The sequence below is a fragment of the Rhinoderma darwinii genome, chromosome 1 (assembly GCF_050947455.1).
Source record: "Rhinoderma darwinii isolate aRhiDar2 chromosome 1, aRhiDar2.hap1, whole genome shotgun sequence".
NCBI lineage: Eukaryota > Metazoa > Chordata > Amphibia > Anura > Rhinodermatidae > Rhinoderma > Rhinoderma darwinii.
Genome location: NC_134687.1, coordinates 312327293 through 312347108, shown reverse-complemented (window position 1 = coordinate 312347108; position 19816 = coordinate 312327293). Strand labels below are relative to the sequence as shown.

Sequence of the window (19816 nt, the reverse complement as noted above, 5' to 3'; positions counted from 1 at the left end):
AATGACGAGGAATCACTGTTCTTGCTGCGGTTAAAAAATGCCGAAAGACACTCTTTTTGAGGTGTGAGAGTGATCCCGGAACCATGGAAAGTAAACCAATAGAGGCCGAAGTCTGAACCTCAGTATGAAAAAGTTTATTACCGAGATCAAAAATCTTTCCCCAAAAGGGACGAAGTTTGGGACAATCCCACCAAATGTGCAGCATGGTTCCAGGAGCCTCCCCACACCTCCAGCATTCAACACGCAGCAATCTTCATAGATTCTCTATGCATAGCAGAGTGTCTGGGCTTCTTCCGTGCATACAGTGGTGTGAGACAATGGAAAGCATTGTGGGTTAGTGAATCTGATCACATAGCCCAGAGAATGGTGCTACTAGGCAGCCAAAAAAAACAAAACACCCCAGAACTATAAGAAATGCCATTTAAACTAGGACCAACAATGGGAAGCCAAAACAGAAGCCCTGAGGGACGCTCTATTATAGACACAGCTGAGTGATTATGTTTGGTGTTTCAATATCTCCCAGACCATAACCCAAGCTTATAAGATAAATAAATATATATATAATAAAGTTTTCTGTCTATTAACAAAAAGGCCAGAAATGAAAACAATTAAAATGAATATCAAAAGTATAAAATACAAATAAAACTGTAAAGTTTATTAGCGCAATACAAACCATGTTCAGCTTGGAGAATCTCTGATATTCTATAGCAGTGCATTTTGCTAAAATTACGGGACTGTAAAACAACACAGTTAGGTGGAAGCACCATATTTCGTAATCTTCCGAATGTACATTCATGGTTCAGCATCACGTAACAAGCTGCATGTGCCTAAAAATAAAGTGGGCAAAAAATTTATATTAGGAATTTTAAAAAAACTATAAATATCAGGTATTCGTATCTATTAGTATAATACATCAATGGAAGTGCTTGGCTATCGCAATTCATAGAAAATAATATAAGCTTTACTTTTAGAGGGTAGAGATCCTTCAGGGAAAAAAATTAACACTAATTCTGCTACTATAACTTGAAGAGGTTGTCTCGCGAAAACATTCCAATTTTAGATAGACGCCTGCACAGTGATTAGCTGATAAGCATGGGTCTGGCTTCTCTAACCTTTTGACTATCAGCAGTTATCACCGGGGGAAGCAATGTCAGACTATACATTTCCGTTGTGACTGCTGCAGAGGAAATATAGAATTGCTTGCCAGCCATTCTAATAAATGTGATCCATGGATGGGTCTGGGTCTTGGTATTGACTCATGGACGGGTCCCTTTATGGCGTACATATGACAAAATAGGGCATATGGACAATCACTGTGGGAAGCCTAGGAGCTTACAAAATACTGTTATTATTGAGGTTGATGAATAAACAGTTTGAAGTAAACTACACCTAGTGGTAGATGCAGGCAGATTTAATTTCACAACCTAATATGACCACTATAAAGATATATTCTGATATTAAATCAGCACAAAATTTTGTTAAAAATTCACTATATTTACTTAACATGAACTCCTTAAAGGGGTTGTCTCGTGTTCTTTTTAAAGAAGTTAAAAAGAAGTGGCCTACTCTACCTCACAGCGGTCAGCTGATTTCCAGAGGGGAAGTCACGGTGAGCCATGACCTTAGCTCATAAGCAGAGGTAATGACGAAGCGAGATAAGCTCTCTTTAACACCTTCAGGACCCAGCCGTTTTTTCAAATCGGACATGTGTTACTTTATGTGGCAATAACATCGGAATGCTTTTACCTATCCAAGCGATTCTGAGATTGTTTTCTCGTGACATGTTGTACTTTATGTCAAAAAATGTGGTCTATAATTTTGTTATTTATTTCTCAAAAACACCAAAATTTTAGAAAAAAAAATGTACAAAAATTTGCATTTTTCTAAATTTAAACGTATCTGCTTGTAAAACAGATAGTAATACCACGCAAAATAGTTACTAGTTAACATTTCCCATATGTCTACTTTATGTTTGCATAATTTTTCTCGTGACATATTGTACTTTATGTTAGTGAAATAATTTGGTCGATAAATGCAATATTTGTGAAAAACTTCACATTTTAGTAAAAATTTGCGAAAAATAGCATTTTTCTAAATTTAAATGTATTTGCTTGTAAAACAGATCGTAATACCACACAAAATAGTTACTAATGAACATCCCCCATATGTCTACTTTATGTTTGCATAATTTTTTTCACGTACTTTTATTTTTCTAGGACGTTACAAGGCTTAGAACTTTAGCAGAAATTTCTCATATTTTAAAGAAAATTTCAAAAGGTCATTTTTTCAGGGACCAGTTGAGTTCTGAAGTGGCTTTGAGGGCTTTATATATTAGAAAATCCCCAGAAGTCACCCCATTTTGAAAACTGCACCCCTCAAGGTATTCGAATCAGCATTCACAAAGTTTTAACCCTTTAGGCGTTTCACAGGAATTAAAGCAAAGTAGAGGTGATTTTTTTTTGCCAAAATTAATTTCTAATACATTATTTTTTACCCGAGAAATGCAATTCAATATTTTATTGCCCAGATTCTGCAGTTTTTAGAAATATCCCACATGAGGCCCTAGTGCGCTAATGGACTGAAACACAGCCCACAGAAGCAAAGGAGCACCGAGTGGATTTTGGGCCTTCTTTTTTTTAGAATATATTTTAGGCACCTTGTCAGGTTTGAAGGGGTCTTGCGGTGCCAAAACAGTGGAAACACCCCAAAACTTACCCCATTTTAGAAACTACACCCCTCAAAATGATATATATTTATTTGCATTGTGCACAGAGAAATAAGTATTTGATCCCTTTGGCAAACAAGACTTAATACTTGGTGGCAAAACCCTTGTTGGCAAGCACAGCAGTCAGACGTTTTTTGTAGTTGATGATGAGGTTTGCACACATGTTAGATGGAATTTTGGCCCACTCCTCTTTGCAGATCATCTGTAAATCATTAAGATTACGAGGCTGTCGCTTGGCAACTCGGATCTTCAGCTCCCTCCATAAGTTTTCGATGGGATTAAGGGCTGGAGACTGGCTAGGCCATTCCATGACCTTAATGTGCTTCTTTTTGAGCCACTCCTTTGTTGCCTTGGCTGTATGTTTCGGGTCATTGTCATGCTGGAAGACCCAGCCACAAGCCATTTTTAATGTCCTGGTGGAGGGAAGGAGGTTGTCACTCAGGATTTGGCGGTACATGGCTCCATCCATTCTCCCATTGATGCGGTGAAGTAGTCCTGTGCCCTTAGCCGAGAAACACCCCCAAAACATAATGTTTCCACCTCCATGCTTGACAGTGGGGACGGTGTTCTTTGGGTCATAGGCAGCATTTCTCTTCCTCCAAACACGGCGAGTTGAGTTAATGCCAAAGAGCTCAATTTTAGTCTCATCGGACCACAGCACCTTCTCCCAATCACTCTCAGAATCATCCAGATGTTCATTTGCAAACTTCAGACGGGCCTGTACATGTGCCTTCTTGAGCAGGGGGACCTTGCGGGCACTGCAGGATTTTAATCCATTACGGCGTAATGTGTTACCAATGGTTTTTTTGGTAACTGTAGTCCCAGCTGCCTTGAGATCATTAACAAGTTCCCCCCGTGTAGTTTTCGGCTGAGCTCTCACCTTCCTCAGGATCAAGGATACCCCACGAGGTGAGATTTTGCATGGAGCCCCAGATCGATGTCGATTGACAGTCATTTTGTATGTCTTCCATTTTCTTACTATTGCACCAACAGTTGCCTCCTTCTCATCCAGCGTCTTACTTATGGTTTTGTAGCCCATTCCAGCCTTGTGCAGGTCTATGATCTTGTCCCTGACATCCTTAGAAAGCTCTTTGGTCTTGCCCATGTTGTAGAGGTTAGAGTCAGACTGATTAATTGAGTCTGTGGACAGGAGTCTTTAATACAGGTGACCATTTAAGACAGCTGTCTTTAATGCAGGCACCAAGTTGATTTGGAGCGTGTAACTGGTCTGGAGGAGGCTGAACTCTTAATGGTTGGTAGGGGATCAAATACTTATTTCTCTGTGCACAATGCAAATAAATATATATAATTTTGACTATGTGATTTTCTTTTTTTTTTTTTATATATAATCTATCTCTCACTGGTAAAATTAACCTAGCCTAAAAATTCTAGACTGTTCAGGTCTTTGACAGTGGGCAAACTGACAAAATCAGCAAGGGATCAAATACTTATTTCCTTCACTGTAGTTAGCATTTTGACCACACAGGTTTTTCGCTAAATATATTGGAATTAGTCTGTAAAAATGAAAATCTACTTTTTTTCTGAAAAAACATAGAAATTTTTAATATTTACAAGGAATAATGAAAAAAAATGCACCCCAACATTTGTAAAGCAATGTCTCCCGATTACAACAATACCCCATATGTGGTAAGAAACTGCTGATTGGACCGACAGCAGGGCTCAGAAGGGAAGGAACGCCATTTGGATTTTGGAGCACGGGTTTTGCCGGATTGGTTTTCGGTGCCATGTCGCGTTTGCAACGCCATGGAGGGACCAAAATAGGGGAAACCCCCCCAAAAGTGACCCCATTTTGGAAACTACACCTCTCAAGTTATTTATCTAGGGGTATAGTTTGCATTTTGACCACACAGGTTTTTCGATAAATATATTGGAATTAGTCTGTAAAAATGAAAATCTACCGTTTTTTCTGAAAAAAACATAGAAATGTTTAATATTTAAAAGGAATAACGAAGAAAATGCACCCCAACATTTGTAAAGCATTTTCTCCTGATTACGGCAATACCCCATATGCGGTAATAAACTGCTGATTGGACCAATGGCAGCGCTCAAAAGGGAAGGAACGCCATTTGGATTTTGGAGCACGGATTTTGCTGTATTGGTTTTTGGTGCCATGTCGCGTTTACAACGACCTAGAGGGACCAAAACAGTGGAAACCCCCCAAGTTACCCCATTTTAGAAACACCCCTCAAGGAATTTTTCTAGGGGTATAGTGAGCATTTAGACCCCACGGGTCTTTTGCAGAACTTATTAGAATTAGGCCGCGAGAATGAATATCACAATTTTTTTTCACTAAAATGTTGCATTTTCTAATTTTCACAAGGGATAAAGGAGAAAAAAAAAAAAATACCCCACATGGGGTCATACATTTTTTTCATTAGAAATGAATTAACCCTTTCAGGACTGATCCATTTTTTGCCTTCTTATTTTCGTTTTTCACTCCCCGCCTTCCAAGAGCCATAACTTTTTTCGTCAATAGAGCGGTGTGAGGGCTTATTTCTTGCGGGAGGAATTGTAGTTTCTATTGACATCATTTAAAGTGACATAAAATGTACTGGGAAACTAAAAAAAAATTCTTTGCAGGCTGATATAGGAAAAAAAATCTGATTATATTTTTTGGGGTTTTTGTTTTACAGCCTTCGCCGTGCGATAAAAATTTAAACTTTACTTTATTCTGCGGCTCAATACAATTACGGTGATACCAAATTTATATAGTTTTTTTATATTATACTACTTTTACAAAGAAAAATCTATTTGTTAAAATAAAAATTGTTTTGTTTCACCACATTCCGAGAGCCGTAACTTTTTTATTTTTCGGTTGATTGAGCGGTGGGAGGTCTTATTTTTTGCAGGACGAACTGTAGTTTTTATTGGTACCATTTTTTGGTACGTAAAAAAAGATCAAAAAGTTGTATCACATTTTTTTTTGAGAGCGAAGGTGACAAAAAAACAGCGATTTTGACAGTTTCAATTATTTAAGTTTTTTACGGTGTTCACCGTCCGAGTTAAATAATGGTATATTGAAATAGTTCGGCCTCTTATAGACGTAGCAATACCAATTTTGTTTATTTTTTTTTCATTTTTTTTTAACAAACTTTTTTCTCTCTCACTACTAACAACTTTAATTATTTTACACATTTTATTAGTCCCCTTAGGGGAATTGGATCGCTGGTACAATATACTGCAATACTAATGTATTGCAGTATATTGTTATTTTTACAGGCTTCTGTAACCGCACGATAGCTCTTCCTGTCCGTTAGTTCTGGGTGTCAGCTGTAATACACAGCTGACACCCGCAGCGTATGGAGCGGGCTCAGCACGTGAGCCCGCTCCATACATCACCCACCGCACCATGACGTGCTATTAAGTCATAGTGCACAAAGGGGTTAATGCACAGCGGATGGTGTGAATATTGCAATTTTCCACTGATCTGCAATTTTAGTGCATAATATGTTGTGACCAGTTTGTCACAAATACCTCATAAAACGTTAAGCGGGTTCTCTCGGCTATGGCGATGCCATATATGTGGGCGAAAACTGCTGTTTGGGCACGCTGCAGGGCTCAGAAGGGAGGGAGCGCCATTTTGCTTTTGGAGCGCAGATTTTGCTTGGTAGTAGTTGTTTGGGGTTTTGCTGGTATTTCAGTTTATAATGTGCGGGCATATGTAATCTGTGCGCAGTACATCAGGACATAATAAGAGGGTATAATAATGCGGTAAATAAATAATTAATAGATATGTGGCCACTGTCGCACTGATAAATGGCGCCCGATCGTATCCGATTTTGGAACACACTGCACATTTTGTATCGCCATATTCTGAGAGCCAGAACTTTTTCATTTTTTCACCACCGGAGCTGTGTGAGGGCTTATTTGTTGCGGGACAATCTGTACTTTTCATTGGTACCATTTTGGGGTACATGCGATTTTTTCTTATGACATTTTATTCCATTTTTTTGCAAGCCGGGTGACCAAAAACAAGCAATTCTGACAATGTTTTTTAGTTTATTTTTTGCAGTGTTCACCGTGTGCTATAAATGACAGTTTTACTTTATTGTGCGGGACGGTACAATTTCGGCGATACCATATGTATATAGGTTTCTTTATGTTTTGTAGCGTTTGCGCAATAAAATCACTTTTTTATATAAAATAATAAATTTTCTGTGTCACCATATTCTGACAGCCATAACTTTTTTATTTTTTAGTCCAAAAAGCTGTGGGAAGTCTTGTTTTTTGCGGGACAGGTTGTAGTTTTTATTGGTACTATTTTCGGGTACATGTGACTTTTTGATCACTTTTTATTCTCTATTTTGGGAGGGGTGGTGACCAAAAAAATAGCGATTCTGGTGTAGTTTTATTCATCTTTTTTTGGTTGTTCATCGTGCGGGAAAAATAACATTATGGTTTGGGTCGCTACGAACGCGGCGATACAAAAAATGTGTACTTTTTTTAACGTGTTAATTTTTTTCCTATAATGAATGTCTTATTATAGGAAAAAAAGCATTTTTTGTTTATAGAACTTATTACTTTTATTTTTACACTTTTTTAAAAACATTTTTATTACTTTTTTTACTTGTCCCACTAGGGGACATTTAGGCCCCATGCACACGAACGTGTTTTTGCGGCCGCAATTCCCCCGAAAATCCACGGGAGAATTGCGGCCCCATTCTTTTCTATGGGGCCATGCACACGACCGTAGTTTTTACGGTCCGTGCATGGCCCGGGAACCCGCACCGCAGAAAGAACGGGCATGTCCTATTACGGACATCTTCTGCGGTCCGGGCTCATTGAAAACAATGACGGCGGCCATGTGCAGGTCGTACGATTTGCGGGCAGCCCGCGGCTGACAGTCCAATGACAGTCCGCAGCCGCCCGACCCGAAAATCACAGCCATGCACACGGCTACGGTCGTGTGCATGAGGCCTTAGACTTGAAGCTTTGATCGCTGCTACAGTACATTACACTACCTACGTAGTGTAATGTGTTCTAACTGTCATACATGACAGTTACATTGACAGGAAGCCTCGGAGGACCGACCGGAGGCTGCTCCTACGAGGCTTCCGTACATGGCAACCCGGAGGTCATTGTGTGGCCTCCGATTGCCACGGCAAGCATCGGCAGCCCCCACAATCACTTTGTGGGGGATGCCGATGTGCTTCAAACCCCTTAAATGCGGCGATCGCAATCGGTCGCCGCATTTATGGGGTTAATTGCCAAAATCAAACGGCGATGGTCCGCTGACCGGCAAGCATGGAGTGTCAGCTGTCGGGGACAGCGAACCTCCCGATTCCCGGACACAGTCCGTTAGGACCGTGTGCACCCGGAACCGCTCCGCAACTGTACGTCCTGGTGCGGGAAGCAAGCCCTCTGCAGGACGTACAGTTGTAGCGCAGAACGTGAAGAGGTCAAGGTCCAAGCCATTTTTGGCTTTTCTTTTTCCACTTTCGGATAGCTCTAACTTTTTAAGTTTATTTTGTTTACGTATATGTTCAAAATATATTGTTTTTATGTAGAAGAAGTTTTAGCTATATTAGAGGGATCCCCTGGTGTCCCTTACTAGGCCACAGCCTAAACCTGTACTAGCCATAACAAAAGAGCAGTGCTGCCCTGACCTGTGTTTAACCCCTTAGTGTCTAAGCCTGTTTTGGCCTTCAGGACCAGCCCCATTTTTGCAAATCTGACATGTGTCACTTTATGTGGTAATAACTCCAGAATGCTTTTACCTATCCAAGCGATTCTGGGATTGTTTTCTCGTGACATGTTGTACTTTATGATACTGAAAAAATTTTGTCATTAAATTCAATATTTATTTGTAAGAAACGCCAAGATTTAGAGAAAATTAGCAAAAATTAGCATTTTTCTAAATTTTAATGTATTTACTTGTAAAACAGATAGTAATACCACACAAAATACATACTAGTTTATATTTTCCATATGTCTACTTTATGTTTGCGTCATTTTTTGAACATTCTTTTATTTTTCTAGGACGTTACAACGCTTAGAACTTTAGCAGCAATTTCTCATATTTTAAAGAAAATTTCAAAAGGCGATTTTTACAAGGGCCAGTTCAGTTCTGAAATGGTTTTGAGGGCCTTATATATTAGAAAGTCACCATAAATCACCCCATTTTGAAAACTGCACCCATCAAAGTATTCAAAACAGCATTCACAAAGTATTTTAGCCCTTTAGGCGTTTCACAGGAATTAAAGCAAAGTAGAGGTGAAATTTACAAATTTCATTATTTTTCTTCAAAAATTAATTTGTAATAAATTTTTTCTATACCACAGAAGGTTTTACCCAAGAAATGCAACTCAATATTTATTGCCCAGATTCTGCAGTTTTTAGAAATACCCCACATGTGGCCCTAGCGCGGTCATGGACTGAAACACAGGCCTCAGAAGCAAAGGAGCACCTAGTGGATTTTGGGCCTCTATTTTATTAGAATATATTTTAGGTACCATGTCAGGTGTGAGGAGGTCTTGTGCTGCCAAAACAGTGGAAACACCCCAAAAGTGACCCCATTTTGGAAACTATACCCCTCAAGGAATTTATCTATGGGTATAGTTAGCATTTTGAATCCACAGTTTTTTTGCTAAATTTATTTGAATTAGTATGTGAAGGTGAAAATCTACTTTTTTTGTGAAAAAATTAGGAAATTTTAAATTTTTACAAGGAATAAAGTAGAAAAAACACCCCAACATATGTAAAGCAATGTCTTCCGATTATAGCAATACCCCATATGTGGTAATAAATTGCTGTTTGGACCCACAGCAGGCCTCAGAAGAGAAGGAGCACCATTTGGATTTTGGATTTCGCTGGAATAGTTTTCAGTGCCATGTCGCGTTTGCAATGCACTGGAGGGATGAAAACAGTGGAAACCCCCCAATAGTGACCCCATTTTGGAAACTATACCCCTCAAGGAATTTATCTATGGGTATAGTTAGCATTTTGAACCCACAGTTTTTTTGCTAAATTTATTTGAATTAGTATGTGAAGATGAAAATCTACTTTTTTTCTGAAAAAAGGTAGCCATTTTTAATTTTTACAAGGAATAAAGGAGAAAAAGCGCCCCAACATTTGTAAAACAATTTCTCCTGATTACGTAAATACCCCATATGTGGTAATAAACTACTGTTTGGACCCACACCGGGGCTTAGAAGGGAAGGAGCGCTATTTGGCTTTTGGAGCTCAAATTTAGCTGGAATGTTTTTGGGTGTCATGTCGAATTTGCAAAGCCCCTGAGAGACCGAAACAGTGGAAGCCCCCCAAAAGTAACCCCATTTGGGAAACTACACCACTTAAGGTATCTAGGGGTGTAGTGAGCATTTAGGCCCCACACGTCTTTTGCAGAATTTATTAGAATTAGGCTGTGAAAATTAATAACATCATTATTTCCACTAAAATGTTGAATTTTTTCAATTTCACAAAGGATAAACGAGAAAATGCACCCCAACGTTTGTAAAGCAATTTCTCCCGAGTACGGCAATACCCCACATGTGGTCATAAATGTTTTTTCATTAGAAAGTAATTAACCCTTTACGAACTGATTCATGTTTTGCTTTTTCGTTTTTCCTCCCCGCTTTCCAAGAGCCACTACTTTTTTATTTTTCTGTCAATAGAGCGGTGTGGGGGCTTATTTTTTGCGGGACGAGCTGTCGTTTTTATTGGTACCATTTTTTGGTACGATGCCATATCGGTGGACATAAACGGCTGTTTGGGCACGCTGTAGGGCTCAGAAGGGAGGGACGCCATTTGGCTTTTGGAGCGCATATTTTGCTTGGTAGTAGCTCTGGCGTTTTGCTGGTATTTCAGTTTATAATGTGGGGGCATATGTAGGCTGGGCAGAGTACATCAGGGGCATAATAAGAGGGTATAATAATGGGGTAAATAAATAATAATCCACAGATATGTGGCCAGTGTCGCACTGATAAATGGCGCCCAATGTTATCCACTTTTGGAACACTGCACATTTTGCATCGCCATAATCTGAGAGCCAGAACTTTTTTTATTTTTTCACCACCGGAGCCGTGTGAGGGCTTATTTGTTGCGGGACAATCTGTAATTTTCATTGGTACCATTTTGGGGTACATGCGATTTTGTTGATCACTTTTTATTCAATTTTTCGGCAAGCCAGGTGACAAAAACCATCAATTCTGACAATGATTTTTATTTATTTTTGACGGCGTTTACCCTGGGCTATAAATGACTATTATACTTTATTCTGCGGGTCGGAACGATTACGGCGATACCATTTTTATATACGTTTTTTTATGTTTTGCAGCGTTTGAGCAATAAAATAACTTATTTAGAAAATAATTTATTTTCTGTGTCACCATATTCTGAGAGCCGTAACTTTTTTATTTTTCAGTCAAAAAAGCTGTGTAAGGGCTTGTTTTTTGCGGGACGGGTTGTAGTTTGTATGGGTACTATTTTGGCGTACATGCGACTTTTTGATCACTTTTTATTACATATTTTGTGAGGGGTGGTGACCAAAAAATAGTGATTCTGGCATTGTTTTTCGTTTATTTTTTTTGCGGCGTTCACTGTGCGGGAAAAATAATATTATAGTTTTATAGTTGGGGTCGTTACGAACGCGGTGATACCAAATATGTGTACTTTTTTTTACGTGTTCATTTTTTTTCCTATAATGAAAGACTTATTATAGGAAAAAAAGCAGTTCTTGTTTATATCACTTATAACTTTTATTTTTACACTTTTTTAAAAACATTTTTATTCTTTTTTTTTACTTTTTTCACTTGTCCCACTAGGGGACACTTAGGCCTCAGGCACACGACCGTAGCCGTGTGCACGGCCGTGATTTTCGGGTCGGCCGGCTGCGGACTGTCAGCGGACTGTCAGCCGCAAGCCGCCCGCACATGCACATGGCCGCGGCCATTGTTTTCAATGAGCCCGGACCGCAGCTCCGGACCGTAATAAGACATGGCCGTACTTTCTGCGGTCCGGGCTCCCGGGCCGTGCACGGACCGCAAAAACTACGGTCGTGTGCACGGCCCCATAGAAAAGAATGGGGCCGCAATTCTCCCGTGGATTTTCGGGGGAATTGCGGACGCAAAAACACGGTCGTGTGCATGAGGCCTTTGACTTGCAGCTTTGATCGCTGCTGGAATACATTACACTACACACGTAGTGTAATGCATTTCAACTGTCATTGTGACGTGACAGTCACACTGACAGGAAGCCTACGACGACCACCCTCGGGGTGGTCCTCATAGGCTTCTGTACATGGCAACCCGGAAGCCATTGTCTGGCGTCCGGTTGCCATGGGTACCATCGCCAGCCCCCGTGATTTCACATGGGGGCTGCCGATCGGCGCTAAAGACCTTAATTGTGGCGTTCAAAATCGAGCGCCGCAATTAAGGGGTTAACTGCCGATATCAGCGGCGACAGGCCGCTGATCGGCAACGGGGAGAGCAGGGCTGACACCCTGCACAGTTAACTGCCGCTGCGGTGTAGCGCCGCGCGGCGGTTAACTGTCAAAGCACTGACGTAACTGTACGTCAAGGTGCGCAAACTTACTGCTCACCATGACGTACAGTTACGTCATGGTGCGTTAAGGGGTTAAACCAACATAGGAAATCTACACAAACAGAACAACATCATTTTACAAGGATTACTACTCTGCTGCAGGATACAAATAGGACAGCAGTGATGATGGGGCTTGGATATTGTAAGGCTGGGTTCACACGACCTATTTTCAGGCGTAAATGAGGCGTATTATGCCTCGTTTTACGCCTGAAAATAGGGCTACAATACGTCGGCAAACATCTGCCCATTCATTTGAATGGGTTTGCCGACGTATTGTGCAGACGACCTGTAATTTACGCGTCGTCGTTTGACAGCTGTCAAACGACGACGCGTAAATTGACTGCCTCGGCAAAGAAGTGCAGGACACTTCTTTGCCACGTAATTTGAGCCGTTCTTCATTGAACTCAATGAAGAGCAGCTCAAGATATACGAGCGTCACAGACGCCTCGTATATTACGAGGAGGAGCATTTACGGCTGAAACGACGCAGCTGTTTTCTTCTGAAAACAGGCTGTCATTTCAGCCGTAAATGACAGCTAGCGTGTGAACATACCCTCAGAAGAAGTTTTCGGTCAGTCTGGTTCCATGACACATCGTTTCAGATTAATTTTCATAGTTGTGTGCACCTGCCCACTGATATCTATGTAATGAGAGGTAATTAACATGCGGCTGACTCAATGTCAAGCAGTCATGGAGATAGCTGACACTTCGTACCGCAATGTAGAAAATCTGTAGTAACAGTAAATACCAGGAAGTACAAAGACTATACAAGGTAAAAGTAAGGAATACATATAAGCCCTATGTCCCGACTTTTTTTTTTTTTCTTTTTTAATTTATATTAACCCCTTAATACCGAAGGTATTTTAAACCTTAATGACCGAGCAATTTTTTAAGTTTTTTCATCGTCGCATTCAAAGAGCTATAACTTTTTTATTTTTGCGTCGACATAGCTGTATAAGGACTTTTTTCAAGTTGTATTTTATAATAGCACCATTTTGGGGTACATATAATTTATTGATTACCTATTTAATAACTTTTTTTAGTGGGGTACTGGAAAAAAACAGGAATTTCGCCATTTGTTTTGCATCTTAATTTTACGCCGTTTACCGTGTGGTATAAATAACATAATAACTTTATTCAGCGGGTCTTTACAATTGCGGCGATACCAAATTTATATGGATTTGTTTATGTTTTCCTACTTTTACACAGTAAAAACTAATTTTTTTCAGAATTATTTGCTTTTGTATCGCCATATTTTAAGAGCCATAACTTTTATTTTTTGACTGATGCAGCTGTAGGAGGGCTTTTTTTTTGCGGGACGACTCGTAGTTTGTATTGGTACCATTTTGGAGTAGATTCGACGGTTTGATCACTTTTTATCAAATTCTTTTGAAGGCAGGATGAACAGAAAACAGCAGTTGTTTTTTCTTATATTTTTTACGGCGTTCACCGTGCGGGTTAAATAATGTAATCATTTTATAGTTGGGTTTGTTACGAACGTGGCGATACCAAATATGAGTAACTTTTTACTTTTTTTCATAAAGTATTTTGTAAGGGGAAAAAGGTTTTTTTTTTTGTTTTTTGTCTTTTACTTGGGACATTTATTTATTTATAACTTTATTTAACTTCTTTTTTTTACTTTATTTTTAGTCCCACTGGGGGACTTTACTGTGCAGACTTCTGATCGCAATTATAATACACTGCAATACTTCAGTATTGCAGTGTATTATTGCCGGTCAGTGTAAAACGGACAGGCACCTGTTGGGTCATAGCCGAACAGGCAAATCACTAAAGGCAGACCTGGGGGTCTTTGTTAGGCCCCCAGGCTGCCATAGAACCCATCGGCACCCCGCGATGCACGCGGGGATGCCAGTGGGATGAGAGAGGGAGCCCCCTCCCTCTAAAATCACTCAGATGCGGCGCCAGCTATTCAGCACCGCATCTGAGGGGTTAAATATGATCGGCGAACACTGCTATTGGTCTCCGATCATTGCCCTGAAGCCCGAGGCTGTTACTAACAGCCAGGGCTTCAGCAGCACCACGATGCGGGGAAAGTTCTTCTTAAGGGCCAACGTGGAAACGCGTCGCTTAAGAAGAACTACCCTGAACGGCTGACGTAAAAACACTATACACCGGTCGTTAAGGGGTTAAAAAATGAATTAATCGCAGATTGTATAAAAAATGCAGTGCGCCACGGTTCTTCTTATTTTGTTACGCAGGTTACCATACACCAATAATAACAAATTAGCTTTAAGTAGAGATGAGCTAATCAATTCGGCACTAATTACATTTGGCTTTGTTTATAATAATTTTATGCTGCGTAGTGTCACAGCTGTCGTCCTGCTGTTGATTGGATGGCCACAAAGAAGCCTCAATGGAGCCTTCTAGGCAGGGCAGATCATGATGCACAGTTACATCATGGTACACCAAGGGGTTTAAAAACAGAACGGAAAAAAGTTACGTTCCCTATCTCTGTAAAGTATTCTCCCCTGCAAGTATATCTAAATCCATTCCATAGCAAAAATTAAAAATGAATTGGAAAAACCAAATGGTATTCAACTTTAAAGGGATATACCCATCACAGAAGGTGATGGGACATTGCTAGGATATGCCATCCCTTTCTGATTGGTGGGGCTCAGACCTCTGGGACTCCCACTATCCTGAGGTTAAAGCGGCCACAGCGCTGCGTTCAATTAAGTGGGGCCATGCTGCTATTTCCTGCATATCCGGTGTCCAAAAGTGCTGCCGTGCAGGGAAAGAAAAAAAAACAAGAACTTAGAAGGGGACGCAGCCCTAAAGCAGCGCTGCGACCCCTTCTATCCCAGGGATGGTGGGTGTATTAGCAGTCGGAACCCCACCGATCAGAGGCAATATGCAATTACTCTTTGTGATGTGATATGAAATTAGTTCGAATATTTTACCTAAAAGATATTGTACAAGATATTTTAAAAACACTACTATACCTGTAGAGTATCATGCACAGTTTCCACTAAGACTCTCCAGACGTCGCAGTTATGTCAGCAAGTACTAGTACAAATAGTAGAATAAGTCCTCAAAGCCCTGGTCTTATGACAGCCAAGTTCCTGCTGTAATGGCTGGTATTAGAGGAACCATCTATTCCGGCCATTCAACCCTTTGATTACCGCAGTCCTGGGGTCCTTTCTAGATCCCCAAGGCTGTCGGTACATGAAGCCTGATGTTAGGGGACACAGTGTTTGCCCAAACAGCAGCTTTTGTCACAGTGACACAAATCACAGTGTATTAGCATACAGAAGTATGCTAGTAAATTATACTTTTAAAATAAACATGTAAAATAGTAAAACCTTAATGAGATTAAAAAAAAATAATAATAAGTGATCAAATAATAAAAAAATGTATGAAAAAAAGTTTGCAAAAAAATTTCAAAAATTGTGATTTAGTATAAAAACATTTTGTTTGTGTATGTACTACATAAAAACGTACACTTATTCGGTATACACATGACCATGAGATGACGTGAAGAGAAGCTGGATTCCACCAAAGGCTCCAGCCCCAACGATTGCTACAAGACCAACAATCTAAGGGTATGTGCACACACACTAATTACGTCCGTGAATACACCCATAGAACATCATTGTTCTGAAAACTGGCATTTTTCACTTTCGTGTGTATGTAGCCTTAGGCTGGATTCACACGACCATGTTACGTCCGTAATGGACGGAACGTATTTCGGCCGCTAATCCCGGACCGAACACAGTGCAGGGAGCCGGGCTCCTAGCATCATACTTATGTACGACGCTAGGAGTCCCTGCCTCGCTGCAGGACAACTGTCCCGTACTGTAATCATGTTTTCAGTACGAGACAGTTGTCCGGCAGCGAGGCAGGGACTCCTAGCGTCGTACATAACTATAATGCTAGGAGCCCGGCTCCCTGCACTGTGTTCGGTCCGGTACTTGCGGCCGAAATACGTCCGTCAATTACGGACGTAATGCCCTCGTGTGCACATACCCAAAGAGTCATTCCTAACCCTTCCCTGCCATAACTACTCAAGCTGCTGCCCAGCAATAGCTTAACCCCTGCAGCTCCTTCTCACTGCATTTAACCCTATCCTATTATAACCCTGCACTACAAAAAACGGTCACATTCTGTGTTCTCAGAACTTGTCTGTGAGGAGGTAGACGAGGGTTAAAATCTTGAAAGACTTTACTTGCTGTGGCTCATTTGCTCTTGAGCTTCTGTGAGATCTGTTTGTGGTTACCTCGTTGCCTGATTCTGGCTTTCCTGACCATTCTCTTGTCTCCCAATTTTGTACCGCACTTGATTTATATAGTGTTTAGACTTCAGACTGCCTGACTTATCTTGTTTTTCACTGCATTGTTCTACGCTACCTCTGTTTTTACCTCGGCTTGTCTTATTACTCTACCTGTCTACCAGGGGTGTAACTAGGAAAGACTGGGCCCCATAGCAAACTTTTGACTGGGGCCCCCCCTCCCCTGGGTGTCACACAACCCCCCCTTGTAGATAGTGCCTTTTTTACAGCCCCCCCCCCCCCTGTAGATATCTGCAGGGGGGACTCTGTAGGGCGTTATCTGCAGGGGGGACTCTGTAGGGCGTTATCTACAGGGGGGACTCTGTAGGGCGTTATCTACAGGGGGGACTCTGTAGGGCGTTATCTACAGGGGGGACTCTGTAGGGCGTTATCTACAGGGGGGACTCTGTAGGGCGTTATCTACAGGGGGGACTCTGTAGGGCGTTATCTACAGGGGGGACTCTGTAGGGCGTTATCTACAGGGGGGACTCTGTAGGGCGTTATCTACAGGGGGGACTCTGTAGGGCGTTATCTACAGGGGGGACTCTGTAGGGCGTTATCTACAGGGGGGACTCTGTAGGGCGTTATCTACAGGGGGGACTCTGTAGGGCGTTATCTACAGGGGGGACTCTGTAGGGCGTTATCTACAGGGGGGACTCTGTAGGGCGTTATCTACAGGGGGGACTCTGTAGGGCGTTATCTACAGGGGGGACTCTGTAGGGCGTTATCTACAGGGGGGACTCTGTAGGGCGTTATCTACAGGGGGGACTCTGTAGGGCGTTATCTACAGGGGGGACTCTGTAGGGCGTTATCTACAGGGGGGACTCTGTAGGGCGTTATCTACAGGGGGGACTCTGTAGGGCGTTATCTACAGGGGGGACTCTGTAGGGCGTTATCTACAGGGGGGACTCTGTAGGGCGTTATCTACAGGGGGGACTCTGTAGGGCGTTATCTACAGGGGGGACTCTGTAGGGCGTTATCTACAGGGGGGACTCTGTAGGGCGTTATCTACAGGGGGGACTCTGTAGGGCGTTATCTACAGGGGGGACTCTGTAGGGCGTTATCTACAGGGGGGACTCTGTAGGGCGTTATCTACAGGGGGGACTCTGTAGGGCGTTATCTACAGGGGGGACTCTGTAGGGCGTTATCTACAGGGGGGACTCTGTAGGGCGTTATCTACAGGGGGGACTCTGTAGGGCGTTATCTACAGGGGGGACTCTGTAGGGCGTTATCTACAGGGGGGACTCTGTAGGGCGTTATCTACAGGGGGGACTCTGTAGGGCGTTATCTACAGGGGGGACTCTGTAGGGCGTTATCTACAGGGGGGACTCTGTAGGGCGTTATCTACAGGGGGGACTCTGTAGGGCGTTATCTACAGGGGGGACTCTGTAGGGCGTTATCTACAGGGGGGACTCTGTAGGGCGTTATCTACAGGGGGGACTCTGTAGGGCGTTATCTACAGGGGGGACTCTGTAGGGCGTTATCTACAGGGGGGACTCTGTAGGGCGTTATCTACAGGGGGGACTCTGTAGGGCGTTATCTACAGGGGGGACTCTGTAGGGCGTTATCTACAGGGGGGACTCTGTAGGGCGTTATCTACAGGGGGGACTCTGTAGGGCGTTATCTACAGGGGGGACTCTGTAGGGCGTTATCTACAGGGGGGACTCTGTAGGGCGTTATCTACAGGGGGGACTCTGTAGGGCGTTATCTACAGGGGGGACTCTGTAGGGCGTTATCTACAGGGGGGACTCTGTAGGGCGTTATCTACAGGGGGGACTCTGTAGGGCGTTATCTACAGGGGGGACTCTGTAGGGCGTTATCTACAGGGGGGACTCTGTAGGGCGTTATCTACAGGGGGGACTCTGTAGGGCGTTATCTACAGGGGGGACTCTGTAGGGCGTTATCTACAGGGGGGACTCTGTAGGGCGTTATCTACAGGGGGGACTCTGTAGGGAGTTATCTACAGGGGGGACTCTGTAGGGAGTTATCTACAGGGGGGACTCTGTAGGGAGTTATCTACAGGGGGGACTCTGTAGGGAGTTATCTACAGGGGGGACTCTGTAGGGAGTTATCTACAGGGGGGACTCTGTATGCCCCCCGTAGGGAACGCCATACAGCGTCCCCCCCGTAGGGAACGCCATACAGCGTCCCCCCCGTAGGGAACGCCATACAGCGTCCCCCCCGTAGGGAACGCCATACAGCGTCCCCCCCCGTAGGGAACGCCATACAGCGTCCCCCCCCGTAGGGAACGCCATACAGCGTCCCCCCCCGTAGGGAACGCCATACAGCGTCCCCCCCCCCGTAGGGAACGCCATACAGCGTCCCCCCCGTAGGGAACGCCATACAGCGTCCCCCCCGTAGGGAACGCCATACAGCGTCCCCCCCGTAGGGAACGCCATACAGCGTCCCCCCCGTAGGGAACGCCATACAGCGTCCCCCCCGTAGGGAACGCCATACAGCGTCCCCCCTGTAGGGAACGCCATACAGCGTCCCCCCTGTAGGGAACGCCATACAGCGTCCCCCCTGTAGGGAACGCCATACAGCGTCCCCCCTGTAGGGAACGCCATACAGTGTCCCCCCTGCCAAAAAAATGCCACCTACAGGGTGTTCTACAAAAGACATGTATCCCCTATCCACAGGATAGGGGATACATGTGTGATCGCTGGCAGCGATAGGGAGAACGGGGGAACGAAAGTTCCCTGAAGTTCTCCATGACTAACCTCTGACTTCCGGCGTCTGCGCAGCTCAATAAAAATGAAAGGAGCACTGGTCACGCATGCGCATGTGGATAGGGGATACATGTCTTTTGTTTAATGGCAGAGCGGGGAGTTACCTCCCTGCTCTGCCGTAGTGTTCAGTGGCGTCGCGCTGTAGCAGCCGCAGCGGCTGCTAGCGGAGCCTCCAGCCATGGTGGGGTCCCGTGCCGGCGGGCAACACGGGCCCCCTCATGCCGCGGGCCCCGTAGCAGCCGCTACGGCTGCAGTTACGCCACTGCTGTCTACTCTACCTGTCTGCTCCACCTACCAGCAGCTGCCAGGCGAAAGCAAGTTTCCCTTTCACCTGCAGGATCTCTCAGTACCTGTTAGCACGTTCCAGTTAGCGGAATATCCGCTGCAGGCAGGGCCCTAGTCTGCAGGGATGTCGCAGGGTGAGTTCGCCATCACTTGCCTAGTCTGACAGCTTGCGCCAAGTCCGGTTGTGGATGCGCTTTTTGCTGGACTGGTACTCTGTCAGTATGATTAC

The 19816-nt window shown here is 43.3% G+C and overlaps 1 protein-coding gene across 1 annotated transcript in view; it reads right to left on the bottom strand.

Moving 5' to 3' along the window:
* Positions 1-19816, bottom strand: part of DGKQ (diacylglycerol kinase theta) — a 220117-nt gene that overhangs the window by 107594 nt on the left and 92707 nt on the right. Inside the window, exon 6 of the mRNA XM_075825529.1 lies at positions 674-827. Coding sequence (XP_075681644.1) covers positions 674-827 — 154 coding nt within the window. The remainder of the gene's footprint in view (positions 1-673; positions 828-19816) is intronic.